General features: G+C 36.0%; 1 protein-coding gene across 4 annotated transcripts in view; it reads left to right on the forward strand.

Annotated features, from left to right (window-relative positions):
- The window catches only part of SORCS2 (sortilin related VPS10 domain containing receptor 2), a 360,885-nt gene that overhangs the window by 292,899 nt on the left and 45,064 nt on the right, over positions 1-22,922 (forward strand). For all 4 annotated transcript variants that reach the window (XM_085309605.1, XM_085309606.1, XM_085309607.1 and 1 more), the window contains exons 9-13: positions 2,057-2,203; positions 3,600-3,702; positions 15,183-15,259; positions 21,376-21,467; positions 22,685-22,792. In XM_085309605.1, coding sequence (XP_085165731.1) covers positions 2,057-2,203; positions 3,600-3,702; positions 15,183-15,259; positions 21,376-21,467; positions 22,685-22,792 — 527 coding nt within the window. The remainder of the gene's footprint in view (positions 1-2,056; positions 2,204-3,599; positions 3,703-15,182; positions 15,260-21,375; positions 21,468-22,684; positions 22,793-22,922) is intronic.

The raw sequence follows: 22,922 nt of genomic DNA on the forward strand, positions 1-22,922 counted from the left end.
TTTAGACACGTAGGAAACTTTAATAGCAAGAATACCTTGCTAGCTGAGTTCACAGGTAACAGTTTTTGACTGGTACAAGACGGAAGAATTGAGTACAGCTAAGGTATTTACATCCTCCTACAGACTGTACAGAGGGTTTTTTAGCGTAGATATTACACTGACCAGCCTGTAATAAAGTACATGTTATCCTCAAGGACAGCTATTTTATTGATTTTGCCTCTGCAGTAGCACTAACGATAATGGAAGGTATAGAATGCAAAATCAGCCGTTGGTAAAAGCATGAAGCTGATTCTGTTTTATCCTCTGGAACAAAACTGGCGTAAGCCTGGTGTAATTCGTTTGTAGACTCAGAGTGCTCACAAGCGAGTTTTAAGATATTCCAGTATTCCTTTACACCATATTGGGAGTCATCAGATGAAAGAATACCAGAAAGATTCAAATGGATTTTTTTTTCTTTTTTTTTTTTTTTTTTTGCAGTTCAGTTTCCTGTTTATTTGTATTAAACAAAAAGAGAAATCCCTAGAGTACCGTTCAGTTTAAATACTGAGGTTGACAGCAGGATTGATGTTAGAGCTAGAACTAAACATACTAAGGTGCAATTACTGCCATGATGCTTCTGAAGTGGTCCATATTAACTTTGACACTCTGAGTTATAATAGTTTTCTAATAAGGATCATTTTGAAAACAACTAAATGCACCCAAGAGAAGAGAGGACCTGTAAACTTTCTTTCAGAGGTTAAGCAGGTGGAGGGAGGCTAGATGTGGAAGCATTTTAAATGCCTAGGAGYATTTAAACCTCAGTCATTCTTCCTGAGGTGAGCTCTCTGCATTTACTAGAAAAGCCAACTCTGCTTTCTAATTCAGAGTTCTTTTGTCAGATATTAGATTATATTACAAACTCTTTCCAGGTGTCCCGTGTGACAGGACAAGAGGCAATGGGCAGAATTTGAAGCACAGGAAGTTGCGCTTGACCGTGAGGGGGAATTTCTTCCCTGTGAGAGTGATGGAGCACTGGACCAGGTTGCTCAGAGAGGTTGTGGAGTCTCCTTCTCTGGAGATCTTCAATGCCCGCCTGGATGCAACCGGGTCTACCATGCTGTAGGTGACCCTGCTGAGCGGGGAGGTTGGACTAGATGATCTCCGGAGGTCCCTTCCAACCTTACTGATTCTATGATTCTACCATATTACATGATTTTAATATATTTGGGTACTATTTATATGCAGGCCACATAAATTATAATCCTACAAAAAGGATATTGAATAAATAGCTACATTTAAAAAATATATCAAAGTGGACAAACGTTGGTCTGTAGAGTTTTATACTGGTTAAGGCTCTTGCCCCGATACAAGGAAAGCAAACATAAATAAAATAAATGCTAAAGTACAAAATCCATAGAGCAAAACTAAAAACTGACAGTCAAATTGAAATTGCTAATGATAATAAGCAATATATCAAGTAGTGTTTATAGGTTCAGAAAAAAAATAKAGATATTCTGTTTACCTTTAAATACTGAAGCACACTTTGTACGCTACCCTTGACACATGGGAGGTATATTAACATTAGTGATAAAAGGCCCGATCCTGTGTAGACTTGTGTGCGTATAAATGTGTTCGCATGTGTAGAAGTCAAGTTACAGTTATACATTGCTTAAGTAATTTGCAGTATAACATTTTAAAGATGCGAATATTAAAAAAATGCAGAAGTATATTAGCAATTTTAACAGTAGTGTACTATCAGGCAATGCTAACATAATCTTTTGCATTTAGTTCTATGAACAACATGCAATTTGCTTGGATTTCTACTATTGAGGTAACTATATATCCTTTTAAATACACTTAGTAATAAAAAGCAGTTAGCAATCATTCTCCCCTTCCCCTTTTCTCTCTTTCCTGTTCTTTTCCCTTTCCTTCTTTTTTTCAGTATCGTTCACTTTTCTGCTGGAGAAACTACCTGAAGTATACTGTTCAGAGCCACGAAAGAACAGCTAATAAAGAATAATCCTGCTGAAAATATGTGTATGTACTAATCACTAACAATCTCTCACTTACGCTTTAGGTCAGAGGTGTAAAAGGAGTCTTTTTGGCCAACCAGAAGATTGATGGGAAAGTTACAACTCTAATAACCTACAACAAAGGCCGTGACTGGGATTTTTTAAATCCTCCAGACATTGATATGAATGGTAAACCAACAAACTGCAAACCTGTAAGTGGTTCTTTTAACCTATCCTCTGTCTAAAGTGCACAATAATTATTTCTATGCTAGGATGTGCAGTAGTTTAGGCAGCCTAAGAGCTTTGTGCTGAGTTTACCTGCTAAGCTGAGAGACAAGTTTAGTTGCACTAGAAGAACAGTGGTTTCACAAGCTGTTAGTCCAGTTATCTTTTAGAATGAGTCATCATGACTGTCTATAGCACCGCATTCTTTATTTTAGAGTCCGATGTAACACAAAGAAGACATTTTTTGCTTGTGTGTCAGCCTCAAAACACAGTTCAGAGTAATTGTAATAGTCATTTCTGTCTGGATAGAAGGGGCACTTCATCAAACAAGTACAGCTTACCAATACCTTTTCTGTTTCCATCTTTCATATTTTTGTTCATCTTAAACCAAGATAACCCTGTTAAAGGGAATTCTTGACAGTTGCTTGGGAATAAACACCGCATGGTTAATTCCATCAAAAAGTCCGTTGTTTTTGTCATGATGTTATTTCAGTTAGTTTACATGTCCCAGCTACCCATTATATTTTCTTATATGTCAGGCTGTACTGAAAACCCTGTATTTTTCTCATTGGCTCTCTGCTCCTGTGGTCTTTGAACTCTGCATTGCTCAGCAAAGTAAATTCCCTTATTCCTGTCACTGCCAGATATTTTATCCCTCCCTACACAGCAGAATGGAAGGCTGGAAGTGGGGTGCGATTGAGTTCAAGACTGCAGTACATGGTTCAAGCCTGCAGGGCTTGATCCAGAGCTCTCTGAAGCTAGTGGAAAGACTTATGCTAACTATGATGGAACCAGCTCCCAGTCATTCTTGACAGCCTGCTTCTGGTGAAGTTAATGGCCAGATTACTGTAAATGTCGGTCGGAGCGATAATGACTTTTAGGTGACACTGTACAAATAGCAGGAAGCAGGAAGTTGATTAGCAAGGAGAGATGATCAAATGTATCCGAAAGTCATTACGTTATTTTGCATATGACTCTGTTTTCCAGAAAAGGAATTTCAGTACAAATAGTTTTTTTTAATCATCATTTTAGCTAGTAACTTGGGACAAGGGACATGCAATACTTGTTGCTCTTACTCAGAATTTCTAAGCACATGTGCTGTCACAGGAATTTTTTCTTCTGTAATTTCATGCTAACCTCTTTGAGTTTGCAGACATTTTTGCTGAAACCACAGCTGACTAAAGAGACAGTACCAGAGACTCTTGTCAGCTCAGTTAGATTACTGTTTCAATCTGGACTTTTGCTGCATGGGAAAAAGCCATTCTCTTTCTCTAAAAAGACATGCATCACTGAAGCTACTCTCTAGTTGTGCTTTCATTGTCATAAAAGTGTAATTGTTACCATTTTTTTTAAAAAAAACCTGTCTTCTTCTTACCCCACAAGCCTGATTGCTATCTTCACCTCCATCTCCGCTGGGCAGACAATCCATATGTGTCAGGAACAGTCCATACAAAGGATACTGCACCGGGTCTCATAATGGGGGCAGGTAAATGTATGATAGTATTTTTTAAGACCTGAAATGTGGATGATGTTCTTTGTAGAACTAGTCTTTTKAACAATAACATTGACTATGCTCTAAACATTGCCAAAATGTGGCTTTCCCTATAGAATATTGCTTTAGGGGATCACTTGATCAAATGATCTCAGAAGAGGTAACTGAAGTCAGAGAGTTGCTTCTCCTAACACAGCAGATCTGTTAAGATTGCCTGGATACATTGTGCCTTGCAGCTGCATGTATAGGTGCTTTCTCCATTAGTGTGGCGTGAAGGAGTAGCAGTGGCTGAATGACTTCTTTTTCTCAGAAGTAAGGTGAAATTTCTTAATGAAGAAATTCCATTGCAGTATTGACCACTCATTATGAAAAATATTCACACAAGTCTGTTTTACTTTCTATACTTCTAATTCATCTATTTGKTTTTTTTTTAATTTTGTTTTCCTTCTTTTCAAAACTACTGAGATTTTGTGTCTTAACTATTCTAAGAGCTTTTTCAATATACTTAAATTGCATCATTTTATTCTGATATTATAGATCTTGTTATGGTGAAATAACCCATGCACTGCTTCTCTTTTCCTAAATATATATTTATTTTTAATCATTAAGGTGTCCTGCCTTCTCCTGTTATGGTGAAATACACCCATGCACTTCCTCTCTTTTCCTGAATATACATTAATTTTTAGTTTTAATCATTAAGGTGTCCTGACTTCTCTTACACTAGTGTCTTATAAAAAACATTCTTATTTGAAAATTTACTGAAAAAATCAAGGCAAGCATATCTGGTGTTGGAAGAGAATGACATCTACCATTACTTGCAGCATGACTGGATTTGAAGTCTTTCTCTAGTGTGAATGGAGTTTAAAATACTTTACTGGAGGGAATGCTACTTAGTGAAATGCTACTACATTTTTGTAGACAAGAGTGAGACTAAGAATTTGTTAAGAATTTATAAAGTAGCTTTGTCAGTACATTTCTATGAAGTATGTAAGTAGGTGTTTAATTCGTATTTTGTGTATTTCAATGTTTAAGAAAATATCTTCCACTGCAAAGGATGTTCTTATTCCACAACAATACTCCAAAGCTGTGCTATTCTAATTTAAATTATTTTTTTTCCCCTCATATAATATTTGATTGCCTTTTGGTAGCAAATTAACCAATCTAGTCTAATTTATGAATCTGTTAATTCTATTTCATTTTTTTCTGTCCTTACAGACAGAATTCTGATGTGGTGAATTGATGTTTTTTGAGATTTGTTTGTTTGTTTTTTTTTTTGATTGAGAGGGTTTTGTGAGTTTTTTATCCTCTGAGATCATGTTAGAGATGGCAGATAGTAGAAAAGTCGAGAGAGTTTTTATCCTTGTGGCATTGTCTCATCATGCCTTCTGGGTAAACTTGTCAACAGCTTTCCTCAACGTGAACATTAGGCAGCCTTTTTGATGATATTCAGATATCTTTAAGATCTGGAYTGATATATTTGATTTGACTTGATTGTGAGTTAACCTATAATGGAATTGAAATGGTAGAGAGGCACAATCACTCGTAACCTCATGAAATTCAACAAAGGCAAGTGCAGGTTCTTGCACCTAGGGAGGAATAACATCATGCACCAGTAGAGGCCAGAGGTTGACTACTGGGGAGCAGCTCTGCGGAGAAGGACCTGGGAGTCCTGGTACACAGCAAATTAACTGTGAGCCAGCAATATGCTCTTGTGGCCAAGAAGGCCAGTGGTGTACCAGAGTGCATTAGGAAGAGTGTAGCCAGCAGGTCGAGGGAGGTGATCCTCCTCCTCTGCTGAGCCCTGTGAAGWCTACATCTGGAGTACTGTGTCCATTTCTGGGCTCCCCAGTACAAGAGAGACATAGAGCTACTGGAGAGAGTCCAGCGTAGATGGATACATGATTAGAGGGCTGAAGAATCTCTCTTACGAGGAAAGGTTGCAAGAGCTGGACCTGTTTAGCCTGGGGAAGAGAAGACTGAGAGGGGATCTTATCAACGTCTACAAATACCTTAAGAGAGGGTGTCAAGAGGATGGGGCCAGACTTTTCAGTGATGCCTAGTGACAGGACAAGAGGCAACAGGTAAAAATGAAACACAGGAAGTTCCGCTTGAATATGTGGAATAACTTCTTTACYGTGAGAGTGACAGAGCACTGGAAGAGGTTACCCAGAGAGGTTGTGGAGTCTCCTTCTCTGGTGATATTCAAAACCTACCTGGACACAACCCTGTGCAGTGTGCTTTAGGTGACCCTGCTTGAGCAGGGGGGTTGGACTAGATGATCTCCAGAGGCCCCTTCCAACCTCAACCAGTCTGTTATTCTATGTGATTCTGTAGTATATCTAACTAGGTTAAAAAGCCCAAAATGCTGTACGTCCTTCTTCTGGTAGAAGGTCATGTATATGCAACTAGAGCATTAGGGTCTTATTTTGGAGTATTCCTAAAAATTCAAATAGAAGAATTGAATCAAGTTCAATTTTAACTGGCATTTATATTATTCAGATGCTCAGGTCATTCAGTGCACGTATTCAGTCTTATCTGGCAAAACTCATATCGTTATGAACTTGTATTTCTTATAAGGAATACTTTACAAGAGCTTGTATTTCTTTTGGCCTGATTCTCAAAGTTGATGATTGTATGCAAATTAACAGAAGTACTGGTTTCTTAACACATGCAGAAATAAGATCATGTCTCACACTATTGGAATTTTACTGTTATGATTTAGTAAGAGCACATCTTCTGCAGTGACAGAAGATGATAAAAATCTGTGTATGACAGTTTATCACCATGTGACTGTGAACAATCAGTGCATTATACTCTGAAARGGGGAAATGTAATCTAAGGGTGAGGTAGGTAACTAATTGCCAGCAGAGAGAGCAAAATATTAATATTCTGGAAAAAGAGTATAGAGAAACCTTATTAGTAACAATATGTACAATTCCGGTCGTCAATTTTCAAGCACAAGGAACAGTTTTGGAATAGAGATTCTATTTCCAAGAGGAACCTTGGGAACTGAGAAAAACAAAGGTCAATAAAAAAATACCACTTTTCTTTTTCCCTGAAAGTACAACCATGAGGTGGAAACAAATGGAGTAAAAAGATGTTTAACTAAGGTATAGCATAAGCAAGAAAAGAACTGGAAATTGGAGAACAATTTCTGACTGTAATGGCAACAAAGTTCATCCTCTTACTGAAAGAAGTGTGGTTATTAAGCAAACAAATAAAAAATCTCTTTAACATGGAGGTTAGCCACCTTGTAAAGAGATTATATAATACAGTTGTTTGCGATAGTAGAGTACCTATCTTGTGACTTAGATTTTTTTGGTAATATGCTTGCAAATCAGAGCACTGAGAATATTGAAATTTGTTTTAATTTAAAAGAATAATTGAAAGGAGAATAGCATTAATGCCTAGAGCATTTGGAAAGATGCAATGATAAGATTTTAAAATTACATCTTTTTAAACTCACATTTAGGAATGAAAATTCCACTCTATTAAAACTGCATAAATAGTTCTGAAGAATGCATATTTTTAGCTTATAAATATATATAAATTGTGCAGACAGAATATTAAATTTTATACCTGCACATTAAAATGTTCTTTGAAATAACTAATTCATTCCCTTTAAGGAATATTACAGTATTTTGCATTTACATTTCATTCTAATCTTGGCAACAGCTTCTTTTTTTCACTGCATAAGCTATGAAATGTGTGTCAGTTGATGTGTAAATTTTTACTATAAACTTGTGAAGGGCTTATCTATGAAAAATGTTAAAGTGTGGATTTTTCAGGTGTTAGTTTACTGTGATTCTCTGCTTAGCCTCTAGTCCAGATGGCAAATCAAGCAAGCAGTGAATGTTGCATGCTGGCATGAATTGAGGAAGGAGTTCAGTTTACTCAGTTTACTGTTCGTCATATCTGGCCCAAATATGTTGTATACATTGTGATTAATTTCTGTCTTCTTTCACAAAAGTAGTGTGCCATGATGCCGCTACAAGAAAGGATGAAGGAACAGGGAGCTGATAGAACATTTCTAGTGCACTTTGGAGTGAAGATTCCATTCTCTAAGATTTTTTTCATGTCGCCATGTTCCCAGATTCTTACAGTGTGAGTCACTCCCTCAGTCCACAGCTAAACTCATCTTCAGTTTACTGAGCAAAAGTTGTTTTGCTGGGATGTTTAAACACAAATTCTTTGTATAATTGTTCTACACTGTGGCTTTTAGTTTATGAACCACAGTTTTTTAGCTTATTATTCATTGCCTGGAAAGATGGTGTGTTAATAACAGTGATCTAGCAAGTTATATATCTCCTTTGGGGGTTGATAACTTGCTTGTGTGCTAAATTTAACTGACCAGAAAAGAATCCATGTTTGAAGGATTATCAAAATGTTACATGTGGGGAGTATTTCCTCTCACAGTAAATACATCTGAAATCACATATAAAAATATTAGAAAATGCAGTGAGCAAGTAGTTAAAATGTGTAAATGAGTAGTAAATTGTAAATGAAAGTAATTTGCCGTATTTGTGTCACACAGTAGGAACCTGCCATAGTACCTGAGCAATGGCAAACTTTAAATTAGCTAAGATGTTCCAGCCTCTTCTGATATCTGGGAGATCTTTAAGTGTTTTACACAGCCATACCACTTTTYCAGAAAGCTTAGCAGGCCATTAATCATCCTTAAATACATGACTTTTTTTCAAATCCCTATGTCGTCGACTTCTGAGCTGGTACATGCAGACTTGGGAATAGCCTGGAAAAATATGTTGAAGACTAGTTATTGTTCCTGTATTGTAGTTTTCAGGAGAGTGTGTTGTCCCCCTTCCTCCTCCCTCCCCAGATAGAATACTGTGATTTTACCCTGTTACCCTTAACTCAAGAGAAGTAAAATGAAAGCAAAACAGAGAGTGTCCCGAAAGCAAAAAAGAGAATACCTTGTACCCCAAAACACAGTTCGAAAAGGCTTATAAAAACTCAGGTAGCAGAAAAGAAAGAAAACTATGCTTAATCCTCTGTCTGAAATTAAATCCGAAGTGTTTCCTTTTGTTTCCTAAGTTTAACTCACAAGGTGTCAGTAAACCTCCCATAATAAGGTAACAACATAAGAAGGACTCGTACTGGTTCGGATCAAGAGTCCATCTAGTGCAGTGTCCTGGCTCTGATGATGGTCARAGCTTCTTGGGGAAGCATTTAAGAACAGTACAAGTGTGTATTATATCTCTGATTATGGTTTGGGAGCAAGCACACACGTAGAACTGTTTCTGGTAAGTAGTGTGGACAAGGCTGCATCACAGGTCTCTTAACCTACACAGTTCAATGAAACTTTTCCAGCAGGCTTTGTATCCTCAGGCAGATCCTTTACGACTTGGGGCATGTCACACACATCCTCAGTTTGATGCTATGCAAACACCATTTTAATGGCCTGCAACATAACCTTCATTATATTTTAGGTAATTTGAATTGGAAAACTCTTGTAAAAGTACAACTTATGGCAACGGCAGCACCACTTGTGGGCCACAGGGCTATGAGCTATGTAGTGCGAACGTGGTCAGGACTTTCTTATTGGCCTCAGGGCTGGAGGACAGTCTCTAGTCTTCCCTTATTTATTGTGTGCATGTAGTTTCCATATGTTATTAGAGACAAAAGATGAGTCTCTTGTGATGCCTTGAACAGAATCTCTTATGATGCCTTGAGCAATATATTTAAAATTGGATGAGGAAAGCAGAACACAAAGCCGAATAAACACTCTCACAGTAATTGAAGGGTCTTCTTTCCTGTTCCTGTAGCTTGTCACTTAGATACAAAAAAAGATACAAATTATATAAGCTAAATTTGAGAAGCTTCTGCACTATAGACAAAACTTTTTGAAACTACAAAGTAAAAGGCTCRTTGTCACATATGAGAAGAGATTTCAGGCCCTTYAGAGCTAAAAGTTATGTTAAAATTATATCATTTATAGCTCCAGCTCATGTATTCTACAACTGATTACCTATTCTAGATGCAGTAACTTTTTCAATATAAACCTGAATCACCTTCAGTACATTATATTTCTTGTTATTTGTTGTTAGAGACAGATTTGAAGTCTCATGCACACTTGCTAAAATGATTAGAAAGGCTCCATGTTCTAGTGGTGCACCTGAGGAGTCACTTAAGACTTTATAGCTTTAACAGAGGGTGGATTTTGGTGTGGCTCACCAAACAACTTTCTGTAATTTGTGCRAATTTGCGTTTCAGTCAGAACACTTTGGTATGTGATGAGTAGTACTTGAATGGGTAGTGTGGAATGGTGCTTAGAAACTGCACCTCTAAGGTTAGTGTTATAAGACACCATGAAAAAAGACAGAAAGAAGAGAACAGAAGCAAAGTAACGAAGTTCTGAGAGAGTAAGTTTGTCTAAGTGCATAAGGTAGGTAGAAAGAAGAAATATTGCAATATAAGACAGGGAACACTGTAGAAGGTTTTAAAGATGGGACAGCAGCAAACAAAGAAGGGACGGAAAGGAGTAGTAGGGTGTGAGTAAAGTAAACTTTGCAGTAGCATTTGGGTAGCTGCAAGATAGACCTTCAGATTGTGTTTCAACATTTTCTTTTAACAGAACATTTCTGATTATAATTCTTCTGTATTTTCTCAGTCCCACTGTTGAGATATTTAATATCTTTGACATAAGTGTTGGCTTTTTGTCTTGGGGTGAGCATAATTTGACTATTTCTCACCTTCTGTGTCTTTTGATTGCAATGTCAGTTTTGCATGTGTGACTGGTATCCTTTGACTGCCACGCTTCCTGTGAGTAACATTCATGATGATAGTAGTTCCACATAGATACAGCATGGAAACTTTCAAAATGTTTTGACTTGTACTTACTGAATGCTTACGTGATTTTGCAGGTTTTTATTTGCAATTTTGTTAATCAGGATTTTTGACAGTTCATTTACAAACTGGTTGATATGGTGCTATTACATATGCTTTTGCCTAGTTAGCCGGCTTAATCCAGTAACACATATGACACAATATGAGGAAAATAGAGCCTTCAAGTAAAATTGTGCACTTTATTTCAAAGTAGACGTGTCAAAAACAACGGAATATTCCAAATAGTTGAAGTTACATTTTATTAGAATATAAAAAATAAAGCTAAAACAATGTAAATCTTGACATGGGGAAAACTCACAACTCTTGTGTGACTTAAGTTAAATAGAAAGGTTTGAAAACAAATTTGTGGTGAGCCCGTAAGTCATTTGAAGGACTTCTTAATTTTATTTCAGCTTTACTTTTCCGTGTTAAAAGCTTTCAGAGATATTTTAGGATTAACAAAATCAGCATATTCATCCTTATGTGTCCCTAAGGAAATTTCCTTCTCTCTGTCACCTCTGAGACTTGGCTGCTTCCCACAGCAAGTAAGACATTTATCCAAGAGCAGAACTAACARTGTATTCATTAAAAGTCCCTCTGCAAAGAAACACATAGACGAGCAAAAAAAAAAGTTACATCCCATCAAGAAAATAGGTTTTATCATCCCCAGCTATCCCCCAAAAAGTTCTATCAGTAACTGTAAAAGCATGAGACTATATCACATAACAGTGAAAACTGTTCAAATATCAAGGAAAGTAAGACTATAAGAGAAACAAGAAAAAAACCGACAAAGTTGTATACGCAACAAAACACACTTACTAAAGAGAACTACGGTTCTCCATAGCAAAACTATAAAGGAAGGTGTGTGTCAATGAGAGTGATTAGTGTAGTGTAAAGGAGAAATTGGAATTTAAGAGTATATGATTATGATGCAAAACTCTGGATTTAGAAGAAGCAAGCAAGAAAAGACAAGATCTTCTAATTAGGTGYCCAAATGTGCAAATGTGTTTTTATCTGACTAAACTGCAATTCAGATATTGTTATTTGTAATTGATTTTATGCATCTTTTGCATTTCTTTTCAYGTTGTATATGTTTCTTTTGATCATAATGTTGTACTTTTTTTTTTCTTTTTTGTGTTGTACTGAGTAAGTTTGTATGTAGAAGTTACTCAGAGAAAAAATGCCCGTGCTTTAATTTTCTAATGGGAATTGTAAATTCTTGCTATTTCTTTAAAATTTTTAGGTTTTACTCTCATTTCTAGTAAGATTTTTTTGAAATTTTCCAAATGAATGGCTTTTTGTGGAAAATACTGCTTTTGTAAAGCAATATGCTTCAGGAGAGTATACCAGGAAAATATTCTTATTCAGGGACAGAGATTCTGATCAATATTAAAGAGATTTCCAGTACACATACCTGCTTCAGATTTAGGAGCTTGTCAAATTGAAGATTTGAACCTCAAAAATTTGATCCAATTCTGCATATCTTAAGAGGTGGCTTTACACTTGACATTGACTCTGTGGGATGTAGATCTTTATTCCTTTTCAATTGAACTCAAGAGGAAATTTATGATCCTCATCATTCATCATGCCAGTTTGGTTCTAACCAACTTCCTCTGCCTTTCCACCTGGCAAAGGTGATACCCACATTTTCCAGTGACCAGATTTATCTTGGCAGGTGGGGGGCCTTCCTRCACAAAGCTGATGAGAATTATGAGACTAAGGAAAATTAGATATTGTTTCCTGACCTGTTCTCACATGGGTTTTTAGGACTCAAAGTGCTAATAAATTTAAAATGGCCATGAAGCTTACTAGATCTAAATAACCTTCAATTTGAGAAGAAAATGCAATAGAGTTTYGTTTTTGACTTGTCTCTTTAAATAATATTCAGGTTTAAATGATGTTTAATTGAGTTTTTCTCTGATACCAGAAGGTCTGTCTAAATGAATGCAACATGACCGTAACTGAAAGATGTAGTTTTCCAAGGAATATAGGTCAGAATAAACCCAAAAGCTGAAACTACTTTTTTAAAAAGATTGAACCCCTAGTGGTTGTTTCTGCTTAATACGGATGGTGTGGTTGTAGCTTTCAGTTGTTTCTGGCACAGAAGTTTCATTGTGATTGCTGGTATCACTAGAAYCTTTCTCAAAACTGGACAATCTTACGTAAAAGCAATAGCCTTTTTGTGAAGCTATATGATTGCCCTCTATAGCCTAACTGCATTTACCATATCAGCAGACAGACTGATGGGAAGCTGATGAGGTAACGTGCCTCCCTGGGTAAGCACCCAACAGTCCTGCTGTTGACCTTGCCTGCCTGTTTTGAAGAAGGTGATGTTTTCRTTCCACAATTACATGTTTCTCTTGCCTTCCCATTTGGCACAATGATGTCGCATCCAATATTAATGATTTGAGTTATCCCTGCACTTTGAGCCCAGGCTGGTGTTGGCACATATTTTATTACAGGTCTTACATATACTTCATCCATACAAGCCTGAGTCTTAGGTATGTGTGTAGTGGATATCATATTACTTCGTTCATAATGTTTTGGCTAATCAAATCTCATCATTGCCTACAGGAATATGGGCTCATTTTCAAAATGACATCGCCAATTAAATCTGTGCTGCTCATGCTTACTTGAGAAAGCGTGGAGTGGGTTGGAAAGATGGAAAATAATGAGGCATCTTCCGCAGTGTTACATGCATTTGTATATTATTAACTAATTCCTATAAATTCTCTGATTAAATATTATAATCTTGTCCAGGCTGTATTTAGAGTTAAATAATTTAAAGTCAAACCACTAAACAGTGAAGTACACACAATCTTGATGGCCAAATAGAGCACGTGATTTGGGCAGCGCATGCAATCATTCCTCTCAAGAACCTTTCAGGACTAATGAGTGCACTGCATTTGCATAAACAGATCTATTTCAGTGATAAAACCAGCTATTTATGTAACACACAAGTGAAATTTCATACCATTCTCCTAATCTCAAGTGTTTTCTTTCCTCGTCTAGTCTACTTAAGAGGATCTGATCATTTTTATCTTTTTATTCTAAAAACTTGCAAACCATATATTTCAGGCAAAATCCCCTGAAGGATATCATTTAGAAGGAATACTGTGCTATGATTGCTTCTTCACAAAAAACTCTAAACTTACTGGCAGTGTAATAGTTTGCTGTTTGAAATACAGCTTGTTAAAAGATAGAGATCTCAGCATTTGAAACTACTTCTGCTAAGATCTGATTCCACAATTTTCTTCCAAAACTTCTGTTTGCTTTGCAGCAATCTGAAAGGCAATTCTTCTTTGGACAATTTTTCAATCTTACATATTTTTCTGAATTCCAAGTTTTTCTACTACCTCATAAAATCTTGCAGATAAAACATCTTTTATATTGACAATTCATTTTTATATTAACAATTAATGTTCAGATGAATAATAATAAGATTTACATCTTAAATCTCTTTTATCATTTTTTACATGGAGGAACAAAACTAAAATATTCTTTAATGCCTGTGGACACTTTTGAATAGTGGCCCTGTACGTTTTTAAGCCAAATAACAATGCACATAGTGAAAAATAGTGATTCCTGTTTTTACTTCAAAACACAACTTTATTTGTCATTCTTAGATGTTTGCTCTAGCTGTTCTCAAAGGCTTGCAGTCACAAGGCTATTAGCAAACTATTCCAGGGCATTGCTTACGTTGCCATTAGAAAGTGAAAWGAGTTTAGGGCTTATTGTACAGATCCTAACGAAGTCAATTATATTTAATGTTCCCTGGTTTGTTTGAGGCTACCTTTRAGGCTACCTTTGAACTTTTATGTGGTATCATGTGATGTTTTATAACTTCTTTCTTTTACATGTTTATGCAGTGCCTAGTGAAAATGAGTCCCTGATAGCTGGTTAAGGGCTGTGGACTGTGGCACACATTGTAATACTAATTTATAGATTATTTAATCCTCGGTGTATAGTAGTCYTGTGATAGTCCCTTAAGTTTAAGTAACAAGAACTAGACATTTCTCACAAGTTAAATTAGATTGTGAGTATTTATAAGAGCAAAGGAGGTTCGTGGGCAGCGAGAGAAGATCCTGGAGCAACCTTTGTCTTGACAGGCTGACCATCTTGTCAGATGCTTTGTCGTTATTGGAAAAGCAGGTTCATCCATTGCTTTCTGGGCTGAAGAGGCAGGGTCAAGGATGGTGTCTAAAGTAAAGGTTCAAGATGGAGGGAACAAAATATTGTGACAGTAACAGGAACAAGGGAAATAGACCTGGTCTGGGCTTTTTACAGACCATTCTGTTTCTTCTTTAGGGCATCATTTGGCCTCTGCATTTTAGCATTATAATGAAACCTCATTGCTCCCACCTTTAGACAACTAAGTAAATGTTAAAATAGAAAAAAGAAACCAGTTACATATATGTTTTTAAAAAGATACAGCTGGTGCTACCAGAAATGCCTGGTGATCATTCAAATTTAGTGCTTGCTCTGACCTGAAAACTTCTCAGTCTGACTGGTATGAGTGCTAGATCCAATCTATTTTGGCCTGACAGACATTTTTTCTTGCACTTTTGGACAGAGGAGAGGGTGATTCCACTGTCTAAATGCAAACCTTGTATCCTTCTGTTTTGTGACAGGTAACCTTGGGTCTCAACTGGTTGAATATAAAGAAGAGATGTACATAACATCTGATTGTGGGAACACGTGGCGTCAGGTAGGAAGCAGAAGTAATCAAAGGCACCTGGAAGTAATTTTAATATATCCAATGTAATGAATATTAAAATACTTAACTAATCTTTATGTGCCCACTTTTTTGAGGCAGTTGGCTATTATTATCCTTATTTTGCTTGGAGGCTGCAAGAGATTAGGAGTTTTGGAAAGCCTGAAATTGGCTGTTCTGCCAGGCTCCACTGCTACTCAAAAAAATAATATCTTTAAAGATCATGTCATAGGTATCTTGCATAAGAAATGGAATTCCTGTAGATTTAAATAACTTAAATGATCATCCTATGCTAATGATGAAATGAGTACGGGCTAGTTTTTACAGCACTAATACTCCAATCTGAAAGACATAGTTTAGGTAAAAAGGAAGAAATTCTGCTGCGTTTTAATTTGAAAACTTATGTTTAAGCTTAAACTAAACTCTATTCTTGCTTGAAACTGAGGAAACAAAGATTGAAAAACCCACAAACCTCTGAATGTGTTTTAGTATGATTTAATGAATTCTGAGACTACAAATATCAAAGTATTTAAAAAACAGTCTTGCAATAATTGTAATATCATTTGAATTTTGAACATCTTCTGCTCACAGTGCTTACTGTTGGTTTAAGCACTGTACCTTTTTTTAGGTATTTTTATCCTAAATTACTCTGTCCCAGCTATGTTTAATCATAGGGATATTTTCTTTTTGAGAGTTAAATTACAGCTTCAGTAATGATCATAAAATATAAGTTCTGGAATCTATTTATAATGTATATCAAGGGGAAAAAAAAACTCCTCAAGTCGCAGAAGTGTGTCATAAAATTATTTAGTTGCAGTTAAAATATTTTTTTAATGTTCAACTGAAACAAAATTCAGTTGTGTTATTATCTGAGAATAGGTAAGTGTGAAGATGCTCTCACTAATGTTCCTGAGCCCAGAGAGAGTGTGAAAAGAGTAATGTAGATGTTTTCTTATATTGCTATTGTAACATGCCATTTATACTCCACAAAAGGTCTTTATAAAAGAAATATGTTATTTTTTGTCATGATAATGTTCTTTGAGTTTTTTGACAATTTTTTTCTCGAGTACTAGCAAAGGATGTTTAAATGCAAAAGCCTTAAAGGTTTTGCAGTGTATTCTGTGTTACGTAATACTTAACAAAAGCTTCTCTGATGATTTGTTGTCACCATTTACCAGAGTTCCATATTTTTCCATGGGGTAAAAAGTAAGAAGGAAAGAATGAAGGGGCTCAAATTTATATTCTTACTGCTTTTATTTGTGAAATACTCAGGCAAATGAGATGTGATGAAAATCGACCTTAAGATGACTATTCAGGCTGTAAAATCAGTCACAAACTGATCCTCATTATGACAGTCAAAATGAAAAACACTGTTGCTTTCTTTATTTTAATTAAAACTGTTATGAAGCCTTTGAAATCACTTACTCAATCTTAATATTTGTGATCAGAATGAAAATACAGATTCTTTTATCTATTTTATAGCCTCGCTATTCATGATCAAACAGTTCTTCCTGAGAACAGCTGTATGTTTCCTTTCTCGGTTAAAGTTCATGAAACAGAAGACAAGATTTCAGTGAGATAATGTGGAAATTATTTAGACCTCTCCCCTGAGCAGACGAAAGAAGAGCAAATCTCATGTTTTCTGACAGTTCTTGGGGTGTGTTTAAGTCACTGACTTGGAAACTGCAGTTGAGATTACTGAGTACCTGTCACCTTTCTCGCATCCCATACATGCTGCTACAGGGCTGTCYACAAACTCTGCTAGAGGAAAAGCACTCTGCGCTTGTGTGGAGATAGCAGTACAGAAAAGTAAATACAAAGGACTTAGGGAGAAAAGCCAGTTCAAAGAATTAAAGGGTAATGAGAGTGATAAATAAAAGCTATTCTGAAATAATAGAAATATTGGCACTAAGACTCTTAGGAATACAGGACTGAGAGGAAGATCAAAGATCATGTAGTCCAACCATCTGTTCTGAGGCAGCATCAAATATAAATGCAGCATCTCTGTAGATGTTTGCCTGACCTGTTCATTGATCCTTCACTGATCTCCAGATACTCTAGGCTTCCTATGTAGTCCTTCTCCATTTGTCATAGATTTTTCTGAATACTTAACATAAGATGTCCTTGCTTTTTGCTATTGTTATTGCAGTTAAGTTAAGCTGATTTATTTTGGTCTTTGGAGAGCAGTGGTTCCCTGTCACCTTAGAATAGCCTGTTAGATATTAAAAGATCTTTGTCATGTCTATCCATAGTTAGAAAAAAGCAAACTCAAATTCACCAACTTTTCCTATGAGTCAAATTTCTAAAGCTCTTCTCCCTCTTTTTGCTCATCTTGTGGACTCCTTAATCTGTCATCCCTCTCCTGGAGCATGATAAAACTGAATGCAGTATTACAAATATTATCAGTACTAAATATAATGAGATGATTTCCTGTGATGATGTCTTGATATTACGGGCAACTTAAATCAGAAGATTTCTGTATTATGCAGTAGCATAATGTTGTTGACTGAGATTTAGTTTGTGAACCATGTTTTGGACTAATCTCTGGGACACTGAATTTGTGATAAGTTCTCAACAAGAAACCATTGCTCAGTTTCCTTCAATAATTTCTCAGCCTTTTGTATACACTTCTTATAATGATTTCAACTAATCCTATATTTACATAGTTTGCCTATGGTAATGTCACATGGGAGAGTCCATGAAGACTTACAGCAGTAGGATATATAGCTAGTGTTGATAAGCAGAAATAAAAATGCCCAAACAAGAAACCACTGTGAAGTTAAATTCTTCTGATAAATGGAACAGTAAAACAAAGTTTCTGATTAGAAGTAGCCAGAATACAACTTGCACTAGCTTCAGTTTTAAACCTACCTCTCTGTTATATAATGCCTGAGCTGCTTATTAATGTCTCTTGAAAATATTGCTTTACATTGCTTTTAATATTTTAAGACAAACCTAAATTCCTGACTTTGTACTGTACAACATTACACTGTAAAGAGTAGTAGTCTAGGAGCTGATTGACAAGCAGCTTAAATGTCCATGCAGCAACAGTGAGCTAGATGCAGGAGAAGGGAATCTAATCTTGACATTATCATAAACTATGTGGGCTTAGATCATTTTACGTGAACCTTAAAGATACTGCCTAAGGTGAACTTGTGGGACAGATATGTCTATTTGGAAGATCTCTTTACACCAGGAAAATGATATCATAAAATGAGTTAATGAACATGATATTGAATCAGATAGATAAATAAATATTGCCTCCTGGGGGAAATGACCTATCACTGAACACAGTTTTAGACTATCCAGGTTTTACACATTTTTTCCCTGTGGGGCCTGTTTTTTCAGTCTTAATTTTTAAGATGTTAGAATAGTCTGTTAAATGATGAGCATGACCCTATGTAGACATCTGAGTGTGTTGGGCTTTTTTTTTAAGAACTGATTTCTGTTCATATTTATTGTTGCCATTGCTGTTTCAACAGCATTTGTTGCAACACCACGCTTGAAGCGGAGCAGACAGAGTAAGACAAAGATCCGACTTTCAAAAGAAATGGCTTAAATAAAAGCAAAAAACAGTAACAGAACTTTCATATTTGATATATTAGAAAAGTAGCCAGTCAAGACACAGGATGGAAAATTAATCTACCAAGATTATACAGAAAAGTCTGTTGTATGTCTAGGAACTGAATCTAGATCTCTGGAGTTCCAGCCCAGTGCTTTGTTTGTAGAAATATTTTTTCTCTATGTCAAGTCCTTTTGCATCAAAACAATTTGAAAAATCTCTTTTAAACAAGGGTACCTTTCTTCTGCAGACGTCAAAGGTATGGATGGTAGCACCTTTAAACACTACAACACCTTTACTGTTGTAAAGGCTAGAATTCCAGCCTCTCACCAATAAGGATGTACAACTGGCTAGTGCTACTGTACGAAAAGTTATACTTCCAGATTTCAATTTGGAAATGGATGTCACTTTGTGAGAGAAGAACGTGACTTAGGATATTTTTGTTTATTTTTGAAATTTACATATCTGAGAGTGAAGTTGCAAGGAATACATTAATCTGGGACTATTTAAACATGGTTTCAGTGGCTTCACGGAACTCGCTTAATTGTTCCCAACAGATAATCTGCCTAAAGTATCTGCTGAAATTGTTACAATAGAACAGGAACAAACAGAAGAATGAGAGAGGGAGAGAAAAAAAAAGTTGATACTATTATTATAAAGCACATAACATTCTCAAAGAACTAAAAAAACATGGAAATATGTTATAATAATTTAGTTCCATACTGGCTAACTACTAGTAGCGATCATAATAAATTTGCTAAATTCGTGGCTGACAGTAGACATACATATCACTTGTGCCTGGGTGCTAACTTAAGCTGACACCAGGACCGCCTTTGCATAGATTCCTTACAAACTGTTTGTCTTGGTTTTGTTTCCAGAAAATAGAGACAAATACTTATTTTTGCACTCAACTTTATAGGGGTGAATTCTTTTCAATGGACTGAAGACAAAAATTTGCTTTCATAAGGAACTTAATGTACTGTGGAATTAAAGTATCTGAAGTGTGTGCAAGAAGAGGATGACAGGAAGATCTAATTAATATGCCTAGAAAATGTCCAGTATGCCTTATAGTATGCCACAGTTCAAGTGGAAGTAGGATAAAGCTGGGGTACTGAAATGATGCAAAAGGAAGTGCCTTGGTAATCTTCAAAGAGTAAGAGGGATAAACTTAATTTTGTTAAAATGATAGAGGTGCTGGGTTCTATTGTCTTTGATATGAGAGTGAAGCTTTCAGAAACTTCATGTCCCAGCATATACTATTTCATTTTGATTTGAGCAGAAGTTCAGAGTTTGAAGAAAAATCAAAACCTTACTTGCTTATCTGACTCCAAGTGATCTTAAGCTTTTAAGATACATCTAAAATTAATGACTGTCCTCTACACAATTCCCTTCTGAAATATGCAGCTGTGTGGAATAAGTAGGTAGGACTCCAAGTGCCTCATATGTAGGTTTTGCCTGTAAACTGGCAACACTGAAAAGCCGATCAGGCACTTGAAACTGTAGGAGTCCCATAAAATGCTATTAGATGAGAGAGAGACTGAATTTTGAACCCAAATGAAATGCTCACTATTTTTGGTGTAATTGTGAATGTTCTGTAAGGTAAAGACTTTTTTCTCCTCTGGTTCGATCTTTTACTGGTAAATCCTCTAAATGTATAAAAAGAAGTGTTTAGTACTGTCAATATTTTCGCATTCCTGAGGCAAAGTAAAGCTAACCTTTACAGTTTTCACCTTTACTGGGTAAAAGTGTTTGGGAGGCAGTATATTTGTCTATTAATTGCTAAGTGTGTATAGTAACTCTCGCTTTATCACCTGCTTTTATGTTAAATGAACCTTCACAGATTAGTAACATGAGTAAACTCTGTCTTGCAACAAATTTCAGAAGTAAAAGATGTTTATTTGTTCATTCTTTTTAGTGCTTCTGATGACCTCTAGAAAGTGATTTATGAAATTCTGAATCCTTTGTGTCATTGAATCACCACTATATGTATTTTGATTACAAACTCAGAGTAGCCTCACTGTGAGATCACAAAAAGTTTCAATTTAAATAAGTCATTAACAATGGAAATACAGAAAATATGCTTGCATCAATTCTTTCAAGTTTTGTAGAGTCTGGAGAACATGTAAGAGAGTCATAGGTAATGACAGCTTTCCTAATTTTTTTTTAGAATTGAACTACAAAGCATTTCATTTTGCAAGATACACAGAACATAGCAAATACCAAAATAAGGTGATAGATCCCTTGGTGATACGTAATCAGAAAGAACACAGAATGCACACTGTGAAAAATATAAACTTGGGCTAGGATCACTGTAGACAGTTAAATCTGGCTGTGATTTGAACTTGAAAGTTTTCTGATTCATCTGTTTAACTTTCTTTTCTTTCACAACAGGGATAAATATAAGAATTAAACAGAGTTTTTTGTCCCTTTTAATTTGAAGTGCGGACATTATAAAAGATAAAAGATCTTTTAGCTCTGGTTTGCTCATACACTTTATTTTTGCTCTGTTGTGTATTTGTTTGGCTGACCTTTTTTGTCTGGCTTGCAGGTCTTTGAAGAAGAACATCACATCTTGTACTTGGACCATGGTGGAGTTATTGTGGCCATCAAAGACACTTCGATCCCTCTGAAAATACTCAAGTAATGCTGCAGTCAGTTAGAGCAGAGCTATTGTGTATTCAAGATCAAGTTCAGAGTTTAAGATGAGCATTTCAGTGTAATCATGTTAGAAATTCAGGTGGAGGCAGCTTAATTTAACATTCATTAAGTCAACAAAATGCAGGTTGATGTTTACTTCATGATACTGTTGGTACCATGATGTGCTACATTATCCATAATAAATTGATCTAACATCAGTGTAAATATTTTTGCATAAAATTTTTGCATTTTTGCATGCTTTGTAATAGAGTTATGCAAGAAGCCCAGTGCTTCTGTGAAATGCATGCACAAATTAACTGTACTGTACAGTGTAGGTCCTGTCATATAATGGGAAGGCAGCATTTGGCTTTTGCAGGTTGTTTGGCAGGAAAAGTTTGGTGCTGCAATGCATTTTGTTAAAAAATGCCAAGTTCTAAACTGCATGATAATTAGACAAAATATGGTAACCTTATATAATAGCATRCAAAGTTACCATCTTTAGCCCTATGAAAAGAGGAAGGGACCTTTTAGCCTTTGCAACTAGACTTATTAGTGCATAATACTCTTTACACTAATAGGAACTTAGCTGTGTTTTTGGTTAGCTAGAATAAAAGTTTTCCTTAACCTGAGTATCCAGAAGATTCTGAGGTACACAAGAAAGCAGACTTTTCAGTCAGAATGTTTGGGTGTAGTAGAGTTGCATGGAGTATTTGAAACACATTTTGCTGATTTTTTTTGAAAATGAGAGCATCTTTTGAAAATGTTTAGGTGGATAGTAACAGCTCTGAAGGGCCATCCTCTAGGTGCTTGCAGTTATCACACCTTCCACCTGTTCTGGCAATTTAGCTGTTTTGTCTACTTATGTTTCACTGACCTTTGCTTAACAGGTTTCTAGCTCAGAGACTGCTAGAGAGAATGGAGTGTAAATTAACTGACTCGTGAACCCATAAGGTAGCAGAATGGTTTGTTCACAGATTTCAGTGTTTACTTGTTTAAGAATAGCCATTGTTGTTGGAAGTTTAATACGCATCTTCTAATAAAGGTAGGAGCCCCTGGATATGTTGCTGAGAAAAAGATCACGTTAATGAAATATACTAACCAGGCAAACTATGTTTTGGTGACCATAAATCTTGGGATTTAATAATCATGAATTCTTTTGAACTGAATTCTGATTTATTTAAGACTTGCTGTAACTGGAAATCATTTCCGCTTTTTTACAGGTTCAGCGTAGATGAAGGTCAGACCTGGAGTACACATAATTTTACCAGCACTTCAGTCTTTGTAGACGGACTGCTTAGTGAACCTGGAGATGAGACACTAGTCATGACGTAAGTTTTCATTTTCTTCTGTTTTTTCAGAGCTCTCTCTGATACTGCATTTGAACATATTTTTAATTGTGGATGTTTGAGTTAGTCTTTGAGTTAGTAGCTTTTGTTGCTTGCATTCACATAGGCTTTT

This window comes from Rhea americana, unplaced genomic scaffold (assembly GCF_003343005.1).
Source record: "Rhea americana isolate MKP2758 unplaced genomic scaffold, rheAme1 scaffold_30, whole genome shotgun sequence".
Taxonomy (NCBI): Eukaryota; Metazoa; Chordata; class Aves; order Rheiformes; family Rheidae; genus Rhea; species Rhea americana.